This window comes from Centropristis striata, chromosome 8, assembly GCF_030273125.1.
Source record: "Centropristis striata isolate RG_2023a ecotype Rhode Island chromosome 8, C.striata_1.0, whole genome shotgun sequence".
Lineage (NCBI taxonomy): Eukaryota > Metazoa > Chordata > Actinopteri > Perciformes > Serranidae > Centropristis > Centropristis striata.
The window spans coordinates 11375282-11396336 of NC_081524.1; the positions used below are offsets into that span (position 1 = coordinate 11375282).

Sequence of the window (21055 nt, forward strand, 5' to 3'; positions counted from 1 at the left end):
ATTTAAATAAAGTATGGGACAGTATGCACTAATTATATATAATTATATTTTGTTGAAATAATATTTTCAGAGACTGGCATACTGTTTTTCTAATGGAGGGTAGCACAGAATTACTTTATTTCAGCTTTTAAGAGTAAAATTATTTTTTTTTACAATCAATTTTTTCAAACGGTGCAAAAAAAAAAAACCCTCATAAGATTATACATTTTCCTCTTTTTCTTCCCCCACCCCCCTATAGCTCCATTTTCCATTGTTTTCTTGATAATGATTTTGGTTATCTAGAAAACAATGGGAAATGGCTAGATATCAGCTCTTAAATTAAACTCTTATGAGCTATTTTTATCATTATATTTGTCCAAACAAATGTACCTTTAGTTGTACCAGGCATTAAAATGAACAAGAAAATGAAGAAAAAAAGGTGGTCTATTTCTTTTACCAGCTGATTCTATTTGATCGTTTTGATTACAAGTTAAACCTAATTTATGTTGTATAGAATCAATGAATATGATGTGAGACACTGGAAGTCAAAGCTGATGATAGGATCATTTCATTTCAAATATTAAAATATTTTTAGTCTACATGACTGATTGGGTAAATGAAACACCAGATTATGTTAAAATAAAGCATTTTTAAAATGAGTATTCAAGCATATTCCTAATATTGAAAACATAACTGTAGAAATTAAGCCTATTCCAATGTCAAGACTACAAACCCTGATAGGAAGATCTTCACACTGAAAACCTGTGTTTGTCTTTTTCACCCAGAAGGAAAAAAAAAAGGTCCAAGACTGATTTCAAAGTCCCAATAGTTGTTTTATTGTTTTCACTGTAATCCTCATTAAACCACAGGATAACACGTGTTTAAACCAGCATTTTTTTAACACATGAGCATAACGGTCTCTCCCTTTTGCAGCATCATGAAATAAAATATTTTTTTCAAAAATATAAGCATTATACAAGCAAAGAACATGTACAAAAATACGCTGCTGGTCCTGATTTACAAATCATTGACCTTAAAATCCCATGATTGTCTTGAAGAACAAGTCAAGCCCCACGGCCCAAAGAAAAGCTTTGGTAACTTGAAAACATGCAAAAATAACTGCACTAAGAAAAGAGATCTGAAGCAGATAAACACACACTGTCAGATTTGGAATGTGACAAATTCACAGTAATTAATTATACAAAGGATGACTTTATTTTATTTCTCTGGGACTTTTTGTAAAGCTTGTCAAATGCATTAAACATCAAGAGAAGACATGGATAATATAAACATGCAATATGAGGAACAATTCTTAAGACACTGATATAGCACATGGTACAATAATGTAAGAATACAGCTCTCTTTAAGGCACTATAACATGAGGCTCACCGTTTCTGTGCGCTTCAGATGGCAAATATAAGAAAAAGTAAAGCGTCATTAATTTAGTCTGTTTCATAGCAAAGCTTCCAGATGAATGAAATAAATCAAAGTGCTACAAATCTTTCACTGTAATAACCTCAACGACATGTTGATTTTGTAAAATGAGTCTAATGTAAATCTGTTACCCTTAAAGATAAAACACAAAGTCTTTTCCAGTTGAGCAACATCGTCGAACTGTAAATCTTTTTAAAAATCCAGTTTACGTCATTTTTAAACCTCCCATTAAAATTATACTGAAGTGATGAGTTTAGGAAAATACAGTATACTTGATTTTGTTGACAGCAAAGATCTGTTTAAGGGGAACCCGTGTCTTTCCCCTATAGACCAATTTCATCATCAAACTCATCTTCAAAAGTGTAGCCCCGTCCTTCCTCTTCCTCTTCCTCTTCCTCTGAATCAGTGTCTGAGTGGCTGTCCACCCTCCTCCTGTCCAATGACGTGACTCCTTCATACTCTGAGCTATGTGACGAGGCCGGACTAGGAGGCAAATCTACTTTGTGGTTGGTGAACTCACCTCCACCTACTGTGCTCTCGCCCCTCGTTGGACTCTGACACGCCAGCTGATCCTCGTCCTGGAAGTCAAACCCCTGACCCTCTTCCTCTTCCGACGCTTGACGAATTATCTCCTCTCGTTTGTCACTGAACCGCACTTTTGGTCGTAACCCCTTTGGCTTGATCCCGTTCCCATCTGGTATCCGGCTGTCTCCCACCTGGTTGCCATCCAACCCAACCAAGTTCTTTCCGTTCAGCTCGTTCTGCATGTCCACAGACATCTCCGAGGCTGCTTTCCCCTGTTTCGTTTCCACCGAGGATGTGGCACTTTTGGGATTGAACACATCCTCCTCATTGGAGTCCAGTCCCAAACCGTCCATCACCCCGAGTACATCCCCCAGCATAGACGGGCCCAGGTCCAGGTCCAGGTCGAATGAAGACACTGACTCTGAGTGCTGGAGCTCATTGTTCTGTGGGCTTCCCGGAGCGTCTGAATGAAGGTCGCTGTGGTTGACCGCCACCTGGGAGTCCGCGGCCGCCATCGTCCCTGAGCTGGCCTGGTCGGAGCTGGCCTGGGACGGGCCCAGGGTGGACAGGAAGGAGGTGTCCCCGAAGGCGTCCCCTCCTCTCCCTATGTGCATGGTGTGGCGAAAGTCACCCAGCGGGGCTGAGATCATGGTGGGGTCCAGGCGAGGGGCCCGGGTGGATTTGTGCAGCGGCATGACTGTAACAGATGGAGGAAGAAGGAGGCATATGATCGCACAGAGTGAACAAATCAGTGACAAAAACTGTGCAGGAAGCTGGGAATTCTTGATCTCCAGTCCAGGCTCATGATAAGACAGAGCAGCGTCAACACTTCACCACGTTGCGCAATATTGTGGGACACCAATGAGCATTTTGGCAGTGGTGCTGCTGTGAAGGCCATGCTGAGACTTGTACTTGAAACACTCATGCAACGCTAGCACATACTTTTCTCTACCCTCAGGGGTGTATGCGGACAAAAACAAGACTGTAACTTTCTACTGAAGCACAAATGAATCTATAACACTATAAGCCACTCATCCATGCTTCTCTGGTGGTCATTACATTTAGATTTCAGCATGACAAAAGGCAACAATTTAAGTTAATAATTAATACAGTAAGTGGTAGCCAATATTGAGCCATAAATTTGATAATGTTTTACAGGCTGAAACATTTGAATGACAATTCCTTTATCAACATCTACAGTTAAAACTAGAAAATACATTTGAGAAATCATTATTTTCAGTGCAGATGTGTGTGTGTCTGTGTGTGTGTGTGTGTGTGAGAGAGAGAGAGAGAGAGAGAGAGAGAGAGAGAGAGAGAGAGTTAAATTTGGGAGGGGAGGGGGCTCACAGGCCTACCCCAACCCTCAAGACTTCCCAATAATAATTAAAGTAAATAGTAGATTATGTTAGTTAAATATATACTTTATTACGTATCCGAAGAGCACGCGAGGGTTACATTTATTGACAAAGCAGTGAAAGGATCGTTTGGATCAATGTAAAACTAATCAATTGATCTGAGTGAGCGTCACCGACACATTCAAAGTTTTGAAAACTTACTTTAAAGGGAATATTCTGGTCTTTGGTTGGCTCTCTCCCCAGCATCCAACTTTTTCATCTGGCTTTTTGACTTTCGCTTCCCTCCCGACTTTTCCCTCGCTCTTTTTCTCGCCGTCCTTTGCCTGTGTGAGTTTTCTTTTTCTTTTTTTTTCCAAAGGGATGGGCATGGGCTCAGGAAGTGACGCGACACTTATTGAGGAGCGCTGGATCAACGTATCAGTCGACTTTACCAGACGTTGTTAAATATAAACGAGACTAACAGTCACCTCTCCGCAGACTGCCGCACAGCACATTTTTATTCAAACATTGTGAATGATTGTTTAATAATTAAGCAAAGCTATTTAATTATATTACTGTCTATTTGCTTTTTATGTATATTCATATATATTTGATATTTGATATTTTCATTATTGTCAGCAAATCCAATGGAAAGGTCACAGTCTATTTTTTATTACATTTCATTTATTTATTTATCTATTTATTTATTTATATAGATATATTACTGTCTATTTGCTTTTTATGTATATTCATATATATTTGATATTTGATATTTTCATTATTGTCAGCAAATCCAATGGAAAGGTCACAGTCTATTTTTTATTACATTTCATTTATTTATTTATTTATCTATTTATTTATATAGATATATTGCTGTATATTTGCTTTTTTATGTATATTCATATTTATTTTATATTTTAAATTTTCATTATTGTCAGCAAATCCAATGGAAAGGTCACAGTCTATTTTTTTTATTAAATTTTATTTATTTATTTATATTACTTGCTATTTGATTTTTATGTATATTTATATCTATTTAATAATTTACATTTTTCATTTTTGTCAGCAGATCACATGAAAAAGGTCATAGTCTTTTTTATTAAATGTAATTTATGCTATTTATCTATATCACTGTGTATTTGCTTTTTATGTATATTTATATTTATTTAGTATATAAAATTGTATTTATCATTGTCAGCCAATCACATGGCAAGGGTCATAGTCTATTTTATTATTATAAAATTTGATTTAATTCATTTTACTGTTAGCTTTTATTTAGTTTTAAAGTATTAGTCATTCCACCCCTATTTCTATTATATATATATATTATCATTAAAGCACAACATTAAACACCAACACTGTGTAAGTGAGTCTCAATATTTTCTAACTCTAATCATGTTTGTTCCACTCGGTCTCAAGGCCATTAATTCCTCCTGAAGGTGATTATTTTAAAAAATAGTATATCATTTTTTAAAAAATGAATGCTTAAGAACTGTATAAAACAGCTGGATGCTGTAGTTTGTTTGCAAAAAATACTCAATGATGCATATCTGTTTATAAGTAAAAATGTATACAGTGTACATAGCCATTTTATTGTATTGTATTGTTGTTGTTTTTTATCTCATGTCTTATCTTTTGTGTTGTTTATTTTGTATTATCACCCAATCAATTTTTTTATCTGCTTTTAATGACTCTTGAGTTGCTTTAAACAATGAATGTCCCCACTGTGGGGAGTTTATTTTTTATTATCTTATTAACATAATAAAATATATTTTTAAAAAATACTGTAATGCAGCCTAAAACGTGTAGTTTTTAATTATCGATAAATAAACATAATAACATAAACTCTGTCCAAATTCCAGAAAAAGATATTGAAATATTAAATTAAAAATGTTTTCTACAGTTAACCTTAATGCTGCAGGTCTTAGTGCTATACCAGACAATAATTTTCAGCCTGAAACTATTATGAAAGGTTTGGCTTAAAATTGACTGAAATTATGGTGGAATGCAGTCAGTGAAGTTAACCCTCATGTGTTGCATCACTTGGCTGTCAACAGCATATTTCTGTCAGACTCGTACATAATTACTCTCATTATGTAACTCCACATACATTCACTCATACAGCCAACATGAAAGAAATTCTCTTGTAAAAAAATCTGAGAAAATCTCAGTTTGGATCAACAACAGGAGTGGAGTACAGATGCTATTTAAGAGCTTCCTCTTGTGGGTTAAAGAAACAGAAGCATTACCGAACAGGTATTCACACAATGGTCGAGGCTGTGACTCATTGTTGGCCAGATTTTGTCACAAATGCTCGACATATTTATGTGATGATGTAGCCGACAAGACAACAATGGAAACAAACAATCCATTCAGCAGGCACATGATATCATTCAGTGTGAGAAATGGGCTGGAAATGACACCGTTATATGAAAGCTGTGTGTCCTGACATCACATAAGATAATATTGTAGTAACACATTCCTTTTTTTTTTTTTAAATGTAGATTTAAAAGGGAGCCACTAAGATATCTTTAACATCATGGTATTCATTTTTGTCAACCAAATATTTCAATATTAAAGCCATTTCATTAAAAAAAGATATGACAAGACATTCAGTTCATTGCTGTGCAGTAGATTTATGAACCTTTAAACAGTTAGACATATCATGCACACTCCACAGAGACTTTCAAAAGGCTTGAATTATTTGGGGGGTTAAGAGTGGGAGAGATTGTCTGACAGGATATGACTCCCCTCTTTGTAATACACTCACTTACTCACACACACACAAGGTCACACTAACACACATCCTGCAGCTGTGTGTGTGGTTCACAGGAAGGTAAGGGGGAAATGTATACTCCCCAATAATAGAGTATGCCTAGGATCTATGAATTTTGTAAAACACTTGGTAAAAACATACATTGCATTGTTGATTGGCAGTGGCGGTTCAACACAGGGGCCTCCAGGGGCCACTGCCCCTGTGAAGAAGCTTTTGGCCCCTGCTGTGGCCCCTGTGTCAAATTAATATTTAAATGATCAATTTATAACAATGAACGACAGAAGAATTCTGACCTATTTTTTGTTTAAACAATATCTCATTGTGCACAAAAGGAACCCAGAATGTGTACATTGTACAATAGTTTAATTGTGCAATAAAAGCTCGTGTATATGAAAAAAAGATCATTCTCACTATACTGCACTTTCAAAATAAAAAAAAAGTAATTGTGCACAAAAATGAGAAATGTCATTGTCATGCAAAAATAATTATTGTTGGTAAGTCTCAATCAGTTTCAATCAGTGTTTTTGTATTTTCCAAATATACTTAAATGAGATTTTTAAATTAGCTAAAATAAAGGTTTTGGATGCTTAAATATAATCTTTGCCGTTTTTTAATGTGCCCCTCTGATTAAACACTGGCCCCTGCTTGGCCCCCACAGTAAAACTGGTCTATAACCGCCACTGTTGATTGGTTATAGCTTCCTAGACTCTCACATTCAGCAAATCACAGTGAACAATGTTTCTGTTGGCAACACATGGTCTAATAACATCAGGTGTGATCAATACTATTAACCCTCTGGAGTCTCCAGAAGCGCCAAAGCATGACTTCTTCATGACATCCAGATGTAAAAACAAAGCAGCGTGGAGCCCTACCATAAATGTATCTCTTAAGAACTGGCTTGAAACTCCATGAGGCCAGTTTTAATTTGATGATGATATACCAAGTAAAACTCGAGACAAGGTCAAATATATTTTGTATAAAGATATAGAACTGGATGGAACCCTCTTATATGTTATATCTGCAACCTTTGTTCACATTTGCAACATTTCAAATTCTTCATTGAGCATGATAGTGTTTGGAAAGTAGAAAAAAGATTCAAAATCTAATTTTATGTTGGACTAAAGGACTAAAAAAAGACACAAAAGAAGACACAAAATGACCCAAAAAAGACACAAAATAACTAAAAAAAAGACACAAATTGACCAAAAAAAGACACAAAATTACTTACAAAGACAGACACAAAATGACTAAAAAAATACACAAAAAATATACCAACATGGCATTTAAACATTTTTAATTGGTGTATACAAGCAGGATGAAAAGGGTTCAAAATGGACAAAATAGCCCAAGACTCCATAGAGTTAATTTAATGTCTTGTAAAGTTTTGTTTTTCTTGACACTGCCAACTTGAGCAAAGGGAAGATTAGTTGATAAATTGAGGCCCTAAGTTTAGCCTGTCAGGCATCGCAAAGCTTTCCCACCGTTGTAATTGACTGCTTGTTAGACTAATAAGGCTCTAACCTAAACCCAAGGCTTGCTTTTGATTGGCGGGGCATGTAGGGGCAGTACATCAAAGGCGGGATAAAGGGGGAGTACGCTTTGCCTGAGAGGATGTACTCTGGGCAAGAAAAACTCCCAAACCACAGCGTCCGTTGGCTTGGCCAGTTTAACTGATCTGCCATTTTGTATCTTCACGTTCTGGTCAGACGAAGTTGGTTGTCAACGAAGAAGGAAGCAAATATGTTCACTCAATTTGTTAATTTGCACCTTTAATGAAAGTAAATTTGAGTTAGTCTTGTTTGGGTAGACTGACGTAAGTCGCGGTCGGTTGACTGCTCTGGTTGTAACCAGTTAATTATCGTGTCAGACTTCATTTTGTTTACCTTTTTTCTTTAGCAGGAGAGCTAACGACGTTAGCCGTTAGCCAGCTAGCTTAGCTAGCGAGCAGCTGCCCAAACGTTAGCTTCCTAACGTTCACTGGCGAAATGGCCGCCAACACGACACAAGCAACCCCTACTACAAACTGGTAGGTCGTCGTTTTTAGCTAGAGAAAACATACAACACACAGAGAGTTAAATACAATTTAATTTACGACTACAACATGTTCATGACACCATGGAGATGTGGCTATAATTGTGAGTTAATGATGTTCAGCTGAGCTCGGGGTGTTTACAAGTGCTAGCATGCAGAGCTACATACAGGCCATTGGGTCACTTAACATAAAGATAACTTGTTAGCCGCTAAATGTTAGTCTTTCTTAGACGGTCAAGTCATATTTTCTTAAATGTGATTTTGAATGATGTTTTTTTTAGTTTATCAAACTCTACTGTTAAATAGTATAAACACATGTCAGGGCAGGATTTTCATCCACAGGCTATAATTAACGCTAACACGGATAACTGCTCGGCTAATGATATGCTAGTCGTTAGACGAAGGATAAGGCAACTTCAAAGTAGGTCACAGTGATCTTACAGCAACACTTAAAGCAATGTTGTTTACTGTGTTGGCTGTTGTAAATATTTACACCTGTCAGACACAAAATGACAAACGTTAACTTAACCAGCCATAGCTGTTCTGGAATAAACTGTTATAATAACAAACTACACATTTGCTTTAGGTTTAGGTTAATGTGTTTATTATTTGATTTTCAACTAGTTACTCAACCTGAAGAGATCTAAGCTAACAGTTTTGCAACTGATATATAAAGCATATCCTGTATGAAACGATCATGTTCTTCTGTTGATGGCAGGTCCTATGGCGGTGCGGCGGATGGCCAGGTTCACGAAAACCCAGAATGGGAAAAGGCTAGACAAGCACTAGCTTCTATTAATAAGAGCCAGAGCTCTGCCAAGACTGCACAAGCCAACCGGACAGCAACAGCAGAGGTGTGTTTTAATCTCTTTGTTTGTCTCCGTTTGTTTTTATACCTTGTATCGGAATCAATGTTGCATTTTCTTCTGTAATATCTAAAAATTCGGATGTGAACACAACCATTCATCATACATTTATGTGTCCTGACTGCATTGGACCCCATGAGTCATTTGCAAAGGAAACTGGTATTCGTATATGCAAGCATGGGAAATGCCTTTAAACACAAGTGTTGGTTCTCAATTCGTTTCACTAACATTTCTTTTTATTTATTTATGTAGCTTTGTTGTTTCTATCCATGCTAATAAATCTGTTTTTATCTCAGTTGAGTCTTAAAATAACAAGTCTATTTGCGCATGTGTGTAATTTCAGGCCGGTCAGTTTCAGCCTGCGGTGACAGACTCTGCTGCCATTCAGCAGCAGCAGCAACAGCAGCAGCAGCAACAGCAGCAACAACAGCAACAGTACTATCCATGGTACCAGCAAACTCAGCAGCATTATCCTGGATATACATACCCCTATAATAATTACTACTACCCCATGGGTCCAGTAAGTATAGACAATAACTTTGTTCTTATCAGTATGTTACCATAATTCCATTTAAAATGAATGCATCTGCTGCATTCAACATGCATGTAAGCTAGGTTGACAAGCAAGGCATGTACCTCCCAATAATATCTGATACTTAGAAAGTTGGAGAAGGTTCTACAATGACAACATGGGTTTCTCTGAATTTCCAGTATGGAGCTGCATATCCACCAAATCAGTATGGTGTACCCCCAGGGCCTTATCCGGGAACTCCCACCTCTAATGGACAGGTAGAATGTGATGTTATTCATAGACCTCTAAGTTATGCCATGTTTATGATCATGGACCTAATCCATGAGGTTTTGTCCTTTACCGTTACAATTTCACAAAGCTAAAACTATGGTCAAGTGACAAGCTAATGCCTGAGTCACTGCACATGACAAGTGACCATGTTAAACCAGTTTAGATGAACTAATTCATGTGAATTTGGAGTAGCTGATGTACTGTGTAAGGTATGTCTGTAGCTTTTAGCAAAGAGCTGCTAATACAGCTATTTTTCCTCCTTTCTTTTCTTAGCCTCCTCCAGTGCCTGGAATGGAAGACCAGTCCTCTGGCTACCCCTCTCAACCACAACCCCCTCCCCCTTCAACTCCCCAACCACCCCACAGCCCGACCACCTCAGAGAAACCCCCTCCTCCTCCTCCCCCACCTATTCCTCCCCCACCAAACTCCCAATACCCCCCTCCTCCATCCCAAAATGCTTACACTGCCAATAACTCCATGCCATACCCACCTGGTGACCCCAGCCAAATGCAGGTTTACAATCATTCCCAGGGAAGGCCGAACTATGGACAAGGCTTCCAGGCACAGAACACCTATCAACCCCCTCAGAATAACTCCCAGCAGCAGCAGCAGCAGCAGCCAGGCCAGTATGTACCAGGGCTCGGCAGAGGAGATGCAAACAAAAACAAAAACCAAAAACAAGGACAGCAGCTGTGGCACCGCATGAAACGTAAGATTTGTTCTTTAAGTAGCTGAAATGTATTACATTTTTTCAACTCTATTACTTCAATGTTGTTTTTATTCAGCGTTTTTATATATGTAAAAAATATTGTGTTTTTATTATTATATATTTTTCTCACAGAGGCACCTGGGACAGCTTCAGTGAAGTTTAATATTCACAAGAGGCCCTATCAGGTTCAGTGTTCTCCAATGTCGAATCAGAACTTCCCTCCAGGCGAGCAGCCCACAGGAATGAATCCAACCCCTTCTTCCCCGTCTACTGCCAGTGCTGCAGCTGGAGGTGCTCAGACACGGTGAGAACTGGTCTGTCTCTACTCATTAAAAGACAGAGAATCAGTGGATAATATGTTGACTTAAAGTGCTTTCTCTCCAGACCCCAGGACTGGCCTCAGGCCATGAAGGAATATGTGCAGCGCTGTTTTACTGCCTGTGAGACGGAGGAAGACAAAGACCGTACAGAGAAGGTGCTGAAGGAAGTTCTGCAGGACCGGCTGAAGGATGGCTCTGCTTACACCATTGACTGGACTCGTGAGCCATTGCCAGAGTGAGTTTATTAGTGGATTAGTGTCTGCCTGGTGTTTATAGTAACTTATCCAAGATCTGAAATTTCTTCAAACTACTACTCGTTGTTTGGAGCATTGCCTGCAGGATTAACACACTTTTTTTTTTTGCAGTCTAAAGGTCAAGCAGTCACGGTGGGAAGCTGTTCCTTCCCAGAGGTCATCAGATGGCTCAATTAGTCGTGGTGGTAGTACAGTGGCTGCATCTTCAAGAGGCAGGGGTGGAGGACACAGATTGGGCCACTACAGGAATATATTTTCTCAAAGGAGTCCATCTTCTAGTTCGTCTCGTTCCTCCTCCCGCTCCCCATCCCCCTCCCATGGCCGACACAGGGATCGCAGCAACCAAAGGCACAGACGCAGGTAAGACACTATATCCCCACTTTTTCTTTTGGTTACTGTAGGCTTCCTCTGTATTTCCGTTTTTAAAATGTCTTGTGGCTCTATGCTTCCAGTGATTCTGGCTCACAGTCAGACAGCAGCATCTCCAGTGATCTCCGACCTCAGCTGTCACGACGCCAGAGAGGTGCACGTGGTCGTGGTAATGACAGGGATAGAGGACGTGGCGGTGGAGAGAGAGGACGAGGAAGAGGAGGAAAAGCAAACAGAGGAAGGCGGTAAATAAACATGTTATTACAAAAAGTGAACATCTAATCAGCCCCTACTTTTATTACTGATAACCGCTGAGAAAGGCATACTACTGTATGGCACTGGAGAGCTCGTGATTAACCTTTGACTTATTCTCTCAGAAACATGGACGATTCTAATGCGCCTGGTGGAAAGAAGAGGAAAGGTGGCAATGCTGGTCTGGATTTCCACGACCCCAACAGAGAAGCCAAGAAGCAGAGCAGAGCAGCTCGCTTCCACAAGCAGCTTCGCTCCGAGCCCCTGGTCCTCTCCATCAATGCCCTGGACCTACCGGACGGGACACAGGAGGGCCTCAGCTGGGAGGACTGCCCCATTGTGGGAACGTGTCAGGACATCACCAAACACTACCTGAGGCTCACCTGCGCCCCAGACCCGTCCACTGTGCGCCCTGTGCATGTAAGTTGTACTCTTCCGTCAGACTTCTTTATGTATTCTTATTGCAGTTTTTTCAGTCCTGACATTGTCAGCTTTTTGGAGATCTGTCAGTCTGAGAAGAATACCTTAGCCACACATTTATTCAGTATTTAAGTCAGTTTTTAGTGTACTTTATACCATGCAGACTGCATTAAACACAACACAAGGGGATATTTATGTCTTCTTCTGAATAACAGAGGGTCAAAATCCAGGCTTTGATCCCTGTCTGAACTTGTTTTTACCCAGGTTCTGAGAAAATCTCTACAGGCTGTGAAAGTACACTGGAAAACCAACCAGGACTACACCTACGCCTGCGAACAGATGAAGTCAATAAGACAAGACCTCACGGTTAGTTATTGTTATGAATGTTTCATTTGTACCTCTATCTTTTGTCTTGCTACGATATTTTCTTCTTTCTGTGTTTATCTTTGTTTTTAAAATGTGTTTATTTTTCCTTGTCATTCTCCAGGTCCAAGGGGTTCGTACTGAATTCACAGTGGAAGTGTACGAGTGTCATGCACGCATTGCTCTGGAAAAGGTGAGTCTGTTTTCCTTTAAGTGTTGCAGCAGCCAAAAGGGTTTTTTTCATTTTTTAAAATTTCATGCTTCATGTTTATTGTCTTCAGGGAGATCATGAAGAGTTCAACCAGTGCCAGACCCAGCTGAAGGCACTGTATAAGGACAATCCCTCAGAAAACATTGGAGAGTTTACAGCATATAGATTGCTGTATTACATTTTTACTAAAAACTCTGGAGGTATACTCACATCCTTTTTTTTTTTTTATCACTATTGCACATCATATACACATTCTCAGCATTTCTTCCTTTTCCTTCTTATTTTAACTTTGACTGTTCATTCTCCCCTCCAGACCTGACCACTGAGTTGGTGTACTTGACCCCGGCATTACGGGCAGATCCTTGTGTGGCTCATGCTCTTGCACTCCGTGCTGCTTGGGCATTGGGAAACTTTCGCCGTTTCTTTAAGCTGTACCAGGAAGCTCCCCGCATGGCTTCATACCTCATTGACAAGTTTGTCGAGAGGGAAAGAAAAGTTGCACTTCGGGCCATATTCAAAACGTAAGTCAAGTTCCTGAAAGCTATCTTTGCACATTTAAGTTCCTTATAACTTATGATTTCCTCATGATTCCGTTTCCTCTGTCTGCAGGTTCAGGCCTGACTTGCCGGTGCAGTATGTGCAGTCCACTCTGGGCTTCCAATGTTTAGACTCCTGTATGGCCTTCCTTACTGGGCTAGGTGTCACTTTCTTCCCTTGTGACCCCGAAAAGATAGACTGCAAAACCAGCACAGCTGCTTTGGCTGCCTCCTGAGAGGGTGGGGGGTTAGCACCATGAAGGGAGAGTTTAGGGACCATCACGAACCCTGAGATATACAATGCACTGCACTTAAGACACCTCAGCCTGTTCAGATAGAGTAGTTGGCAGACTATCCGCTATCTAAGACCAACACAGAAAGATACATGCAAGAATACTCTGCTGCAACATTCAGATTTTACATCTAATTTCTGACACATTTTGAACATGAGGAGTCCGCACACATTGTCACTCAAATATTGTAGGTTAGCTTAAAGCCCAAGTTACCTCATTGCATTTCTAATGCCAGAAAAGTGAGTGGGATTAATACCAGGCCCAAGAAATCACAGATGCAGATCAGGGAGGCCCCTCATGGTTCCTGTTCCGTAACCACCATCAGATGTCAAAGCTAACAGTGTTCTGTTATGTTTTTTTCCTTCCTCAAGTCAACAGCTCCAAGATCTGAAGATTCAAGCCTTGACAGCCAAAAGGGAAATACAAACAGCTCTTCCTCAAGTTGCTCATCCAGCTATCTCCTGTTTAAAGTCAAGCCTACAGATTCAAATCAACTAACAAGCTTCTCTTAGAGACTGTGAGACATCACAGAAAGAGAAGATGCCAGCAGTTATTCTGAAAGAAGAAGAAGAAGAGGTGGTGGTGGTTTGTATGTGCTGTCCTACGCCCGGTTTCATCAAGGTATCTACAGTTGGCTGTGCATCCTGTTCCTTTTCCCACAATCATACGGCCTGTGAGAGCAGTGGACTGAAGTCTTGTTCCTGATTGAATTAAGTTGTATTTATTCGCTGGTTAGTCATGAAATAGTTGGCCAGCTTTTCGGAAAAAGGCTCAGTCTGATGAGCATTGACTTTGTCTATGATAAAGGATGCAGGCAAGTGTTCTTCATCAAGGTGATCTCCTCTCCGTACCCCCGAAGCGCCAGCTCCAGATTCAAAGCAGCCAGCAGCAGAGAGGGAATCTGCCTCTGTCATCCTCAGGTAGAAATCCTGCCAGCACCTGGAATCCAGCACAGCTCGATCCATGCAGCAAAGCGATGAAGCCCCTCTGTCGTCCACATTGGCCGTCCTAACCTTACCACCTGAGCTGAGCTGCCATCTTTAAATACAGCTGAAGGTGAATTCTGTGTGGTGGAGCATCAGCGGGAAACGTGCTGCTGCGACAAGGAGAAACGACGAGTGGTTTGTATGCTACATCTGGCTCTGGTGTTTGAAGGCTGGTAAGCGAAAGGGACTTCTCTGGAAGGAAGTGGATGACGGCACAGCAGAGCCTCACATTTCTTCTGTGTTCATTGTTTTATGTCTTGTGTTTTTGGACAGCAGTGTTGGCCTTTCTGTTGGCAAAAGAAAAAGGAATTATGGCAGACTTTTATTGATATAGGACAGATGAATTAAGTGTCATAACAATTTGACAATATCATCAAATGCCAGAAATGGCACCAGTTCGATCCCAATAACCTTGAATGTCATATGGTAAAGTATTTAATCCAAATATGAATTTAAAAACTGATGTAGACAGTCATTTAATAAACAGGGAGATGCAAGTTGAGTGAAGGCTAGTGCTTTTATATCCATTTTCTCACGTAGTTATAAAACATTTAATCTGCGGTTGTAGCCCATTTACACAAAGTGAAAAAGTTTCCGTGGCAGTGGACTTGCTTCTATCTGATTTGATTTTGGTCCATTTATCTTAAGCAGTTTTGTGCTATTCAGGACCTAGAACACTATTGGTCGTAGTGCACACTATTTTAGGTGATAATTGGGAAAGATTTGTTTGACAATACTTAAAACAGTGATTGGATTGCTAGATATCAACAAACCTTCTCACACCGACCACACACATCTGACCATTTGGGTCCTCAGAATGATTGAGATAAAATTGAAAACAAATCAGCATTTTTCTCAAAAACTTAATTCGAGGTTGTTTTTTTATTATACTTTGAAAAGTATTATTACCACTGTAGAAATATTGAGCCTGAGGTGTTGAAGATTGTAGTGTAACTGACCAGAAGATTAGTGGAAACAGGCTTGCTGTACAATCTACACGTTTACTTGTCTACAGAGTATATTTTTGTAAATACTGTATAATATTGCTGTGATTTCTTTTCACATAGTGTATAGTGTAGGGTTTTTTGTTCACACATGGGTAAGTGTGATTTTTTTTTTTTTCTCCTGTGTTTTGCAAAACTACTCAGACCAATGGTGTGAATATGTAAAATTTAATGCAGACAGGTCTGGATTGATTTGTGTGCTATGTCTTCATCATTAGAGTGGATTTGATCATTGCCAGTTTCCAGAGCTAGTTTCTCCCACATCCTCTAAACAGCACAGGCTCTAAAAAAAACCCAAATTGTGGCAAGATAGAAAAGATCAATTTCCAGTTTTCTGACAAATGTCATTGTTAAAATTGACCCTTTAGGCAAAAATAACACAATGCTGCATTTGTGCCTGTTTCGGCAGTTTAGTGTTGGCAAATTGTTCCATGCAAAGCTGATATTTATTCAGAGATGAATGGGACTGCTATTGTCAAACACGTAATGTTAACAGCTTCCACAAAGGGACAAAAAGATTGACAAAATGTTCTTGTAATCCTGGATCATTAATTTCTTTGTCAAACTGTTCATTGTTGACCATTATTCCAGCTTGTAATGACAACGATCTCAACATGTTTTCTTTCTTCCCTCTTCATTTACCTGATCCCCTGTCCTCTGTGCTATTCCCTCCCCTCACTCCCTGAACCTCCCTCTCACACGCCACCAGCTCATAATACTGCTGCATTGCAGGAGCACACGGAGGATAAGTGGGCGAACCACCTCCAGACGCCAGCCGGAGAGAGTGAATTGTGAGCAATCCAAGTCTTGGTTTGACCCACTCAAGCTCACAGCTGATGAATTTCATGGGAGCCTAATATAATGAAATGTAGAAAATGTTGACGCTAAAGTGATCTGCTGCTAACCAAAACGTTTAAAATGTTCTTTTCTGTGCAACATGATACCTGTATAGTTTTTAAAAAATGCTTGATGATTGAATTCACCATGTACTGCTGTTTTCTGTCTGTCCAGATGCATTTATACTTTTTTTAATAATTCACCCACATTTGTTTGCTGGTAAAATTAGTCATGTAGCATTTGTTTTCTTTCACCCTGTTTCTTAATAGTTGGTTATAACTTGGCCCTTGTTTTCTTGATGGACAGACCTGCTTAAGTCAGTCAGTTTCAGTAGATCCTGCTTTTATAGTATAATCCCCCAACTAAAAAAAATGTGTCTGGACATACAGAACATGCTATTATCCTCAAAATTCACCTACATTCAGTAACATTTTTTTATTTTTCTTGGTATTCAGTCTTTAGGCAAAAGTTTCTCATTTGCTGGCGCGTGCTCCCATGCTAAGAAATGAACTTTTGGTTCCTCATGTGAACGAGCTTGACTGACTTGTTTGTCGCCTTTGGTTTGTGTAAATGTTAGATCCTTAACAAATAGACGAGTGTGTACATCTGATGTCTCAGGTTTTCAGCTTTGAAACAGGCCAGGATGTTCGCTTTGTTGTTTTTTTGTTTCTTTTCTTTTTTTAGTAGAGAATTCACCTCAGACAACTAACAATACACATTTTCATTTTGAATGTTTTGTTCTTCCTCTCCAATGCCTGAGTCATGTTTTCAGTATTTTTTGCTCCCATGTTACTGTATACCTCCCATCAGTCTTTGTAACTCCTTCCTTGATATTTACTGGAAAACTCCCTCCGTCCCCCAACTCTGCTCTCATCCTTTCCTACCATTCCCTTTAAGTTAATCTTTTTTCCCACTTTATCTTACTCCCTCTCCCTGCATGCTGTCCTCTCTTCTCTCTGACAAATCTCTAACCAGTATTTCTTCCCCCCTCATTCTTATCTCTTCCTTTTATGTTGAGTATGTTTGTGACCGCTTGCCCTGTGCAGTTAGTCACTCTCACTAGTAAGTATTGTATTGCGTCTGCAATGCTTCAGTAGTTAATTTATGTTGCCGCTCACTAACAACTGAAGCTGAAGGTTTATCTGCAATGCCTCCTCCCCATCTACAGATCTGACATGATAAACTGCCATTTTGTAAATATTGTGTATATATATTTTTGGAAAAAAAAACTAATAAACTTCAAGTATAAAGAGCACAATGTGTTGTTTTTAAATCCTGTAATGAATGCTGTTAGAATTGATTAAATAGTACAAAATATAAGAACTGAAGAATCAAGTTTTGCATCAACACTTTATTGTTAAACATGATAAATATTGAGAAGCACCTGTGATTAAGATTTTCTTTAATTCCTCCTATATACAGCTAATCAATGTGTAACATTTTTATTTGACCAACATATTTGCAGTATAAAAACAATGAATTGAATGGAGTAGTTGGAAAAGAAAAGAGGAGTTAGAGATAAATAATTGGTAGAAAAACATTTAGAAAACTTGAAGTTAAAGGGAAAATATATAGAAAATATATCATTATTCAAAGAATAATGCGGAAGAAGTGAATAATGACACAAATACACACTTGGTTTAAAAGAAGAAAAGAATAGCAAAAGTTTGAGCTCATGCAGTGAAGTTGAAAAGGGAAAAATAAAATAGGAAGCAAGTACAGCAGGAAAAAATAGTTCTAAATGGTTAAAAGCTTTGTACAGAAAGATAATTGAAAGTGAAAAAATAGACATTTCTGCATAAACCACTAATGAATTATATATACATATGCATCTTGATCATCTTTCTGAATGCCCATATAATAATAGAAGTTGTAAAAGGCAATTTAACGTTAAATCTAATATGAATTTGGTCAAAAGTTCTGCAAAAGACCAGGACATCTTCAGTTTTATCATTTAAGTAAAACTACAGCTGTGTGATTCATCCCAAGTGCCAAGTTTGAGATTATTAAAATGCTCTTTTCCATGAAACATAGCCTGGCTGTCCAGTTAAAAATAGTTTAAAAGCAAGCGAAAAGTAGAAAAATAACAGGAAATGAAAAAGACAGCAGATGAAATAGAGCTATATAAATAAAAGCAGAAGACAGAACTAAGCACTAACAGCTTAAGAGCAAGCAGAGAATTTAATGAAAATAAAATAAAGCTGGACCAAAGAGGTACGCAGAATAGAAGAATTATGCATCATGCAAAAAGAGAGAAAGTCATTAGCAAAGGTTATAGTCACTCAGATGAAAGTTAAGAAGAAAATTAAAATCTATATTGAGGATTAAACTGGTACAACTACGGCTACTAAACTACAACTAAAGATAAAGAAAAGGATAAAATGCAGAAAATAGAAGACGGACTGAGGCTACATTTCATGTATAAGTATTTACATATTCACCTCAATACATTAGAATATGATGGAAAAGTCCATTTCCAGTAGTTCAAGTCAAATAACCCCACCCAAGTATTGAGTCATATAGATGGACATACTTTTCAAAGGCCAACATTTCCATATTTAACATACTTTTTAAATAGGTCTTTTTTAATATTCAAAAATGTTTTGAGACACTGAATTTTAGGTCTTTATTAACTGTAACCTATAATCATTATAATAAGAAGAAATTAAATAACTTAAGACATGAAATGTTTCATTCTGTGTGTAACAGATATATATATAATGTGTTATTTCCACTTTTTGATTTGAATTACTGACATAAATAAACTTTCTATGATATTCTAATTTATTGAGATGTATGTGCGTTCTATAGTGGTGCACACAGAAGGAAGAAGAGAAAATAAAAGCTAGAGTAGCAGCAAAAAGAAGGAAGCAAGGTGGCAAGCTAGTAAGAATTGAAATTAGGAAAGAAGCAAAAATAAATAGAAGCAAGAAATAGAGAAAAGAGGCTGCTTTGGTTTCCATATCAGGCCTGATGGAAATTATCCAAACACATAAAATTCCAATCTGTCATAAGTCAAGGCTTCTTTGGCATCAGAGCAGCACAGAAACAACCCAAAGACACAGAGATGGAAATAAAGACGGGAAAATGTTAAGAATCAATAAAGGACAGAAGAGGAAAAGAGAGAAACCAGTTTTATTTAGAGGTAAACATCAAACACAGCAGAAAAGAGTGCAACGGAAACGAAAGAGAAGGCCAAGAAGAAATGATCAATACACGTCAAGAAGTCATTCAGCAGTTCTGAGTGAGAAAAATACAGGGAAAGATAGTAAAATAAGGCAGCATTAGAAAAGAGTGTGAAGAGAAGAGAAAGGGATGAAAGGGTAAGCCTCTGACCTGAAACATTTAAACGCTACAGCCTTTAATCCTGCAGTTTGTGCAGGAAAGCCGTCAGCAAAAGACGGCTTCTCGCTGCAATTCCCAGGTGTGTGTGTGTGTGTGTGTGTGTGTGTGTGTGTGTGTATCTGTGTGAATGTAAAACAGGGTTTAAAGCTGCTCAGAAAATAAAATTTCCCTGGGTGAGTAGAGGAGAGATCACACCTCACAGACATCAGAGACACAGAAACAGAAAATGTTAAATGTCTGTACAGAAAAGTGAAGAGAAAAGGAAAAAAAGCTCTGCAGAATCAAGGATCACAGACAAAAAAAGGATACAGGATTAATAAAGAGAGCTGTATTAAAAGCTACAAATGTATGAGAGGTAGATTGTTAGAAAGGCAAAAGAAAAGGAAAAAGAAAAGAAATCCCAGCTACATCCAGACAAACATTAGTTCTGCTGTTTGTAATAATGATACCAGAGTCACAGCTGTCTCTCTGTCGATGCCTCACTCATACGCTCTCACACACACACACACACACACACGCACGCACGCACACACACACACACACACAAACACACAAGCAGAGATTTAGTAAATAATTATCATCATAAATAAGTCATTTAACATTGTACAAAATCTGTTTTGTGTTTTGTACAGTTTGACACGTGAAAAAAATCTCAGATTTTACTCATAAAATTCATTCTCACAGTATTTTTCACAACTTCGACAACAACAACGGCTCTGCTTGCAACTATTTTTTAATGCCGTTATATCGTGGGATCATGAGTTATTTGGGTTTTTCATTTTTATTTTTTAAAGTTTTTTCACTGACCTTTATTTTGACAGTGAGAGACACAGAGTGAAAGCCCAGACTTGTAACGAGAACCAAGAAATATGATCACATCACTCCTGTTTTAGCGTCCTAACGCTGGCTCACAGTATGTTTTAGAATTGATTTTAAAATTTTACTGATTACTTTAAGGCCCTAACTCCCTGCTACATCTCTGACCTCTTAACACCCTACACACCAGTCCGTACTTTGAGATCCTCGGGCAGAGGTCTCCTGACTGTTTCAGAGGCCCGGCTGAAAACTAAGGGGGACAAAGCGTTCCCAGTCAAGGCCCCGAGGCTCTGGAACAACCTGCCTGAGGAAATCGGCTGAGTCAGTGAATTCTTTTAAATCTCTTATTAAAACATACTTTTATCGGAGAGCCTTTCCTGATTTTACCTGAACTTTACCGTCTTTTAACTGTACAGGACTATGTCATTTTCTAACATTATTTTTATCTGTTGTTTAATGTCTCTTTTAACTTTGTAAAGCACGTTGTAACATGTGTTTTGAAAAGTGCTCCATATATATATATATTAAAGGGGGAGACAGAGAGAAAGACCTGCAGGAAACGGCTACGAACCCAGGCCAACGGCTGAGCCTTA

General features: G+C 38.6%; 2 protein-coding genes across 2 annotated transcripts; one reads left to right on the forward strand and one right to left on the reverse strand.

Moving 5' to 3' along the window:
* Positions 1–791: 791 nt before the first annotated feature.
* Positions 792–3650, reverse strand: cdc42ep5 (CDC42 effector protein (Rho GTPase binding) 5). Its single transcript, XM_059340109.1, has 2 exons — positions 3495–3650; positions 792–2635 (listed from the first exon to the last, which is right to left on the reverse strand). Exon 2 carries the CDS (start codon positions 2631–2633, stop codon positions 1737–1739), a length of 897 nt encoding a protein of 298 aa, XP_059196092.1. The 5' UTR covers positions 2634–2635; positions 3495–3650; the 3' UTR covers positions 792–1736.
* Positions 3651–7717: 4067 nt separating this feature from the next.
* On the forward strand, positions 7718–17559 carry leng8 (leukocyte receptor cluster (LRC) member 8). Its single transcript, XM_059340025.1, has 15 exons — positions 7718–8074; positions 8798–8933; positions 9289–9465; positions 9657–9734; positions 10021–10456; positions 10589–10760; positions 10841–11011; positions 11142–11390; positions 11483–11644; positions 11777–12071; positions 12336–12437; positions 12559–12627; positions 12716–12845; positions 12959–13166; positions 13255–17559. The coding sequence occupies exons 1-15, from the start codon at positions 8034–8036 to the stop codon at positions 13415–13417; spliced, it is 2589 nt and encodes an 862-aa protein (XP_059196008.1). The 5' UTR covers positions 7718–8033; the 3' UTR covers positions 13418–17559.
* Positions 17560–21055: the final 3496 nt, after the last annotated feature.

Excerpts from the sequence above, each read along its gene's own strand:
- cdc42ep5 (XM_059340109.1), bottom strand. The coding sequence starts at position 2,633 with ATGCCGCTGCACAAATCCACCCGGGCCCCTCGCCTGGACCCCACCATG.
- leng8 (XM_059340025.1), top strand. The coding sequence starts at position 8,034 with ATGGCCGCCAACACGACACAAGCAACCCCTACTACAAACTG. Across the intron at positions 10,761-10,840 it reads GCTGGAGGTGCTCAGACACG|ACCCCAGGACTGGCCTCAGG; the intron begins GTGAGAACTGGT and ends CTTTCTCTCCAG. Across the intron at positions 13,167-13,254 it reads CTTCGGGCCATATTCAAAAC|GTTCAGGCCTGACTTGCCGG; the intron begins GTAAGTCAAGTT and ends CTCTGTCTGCAG.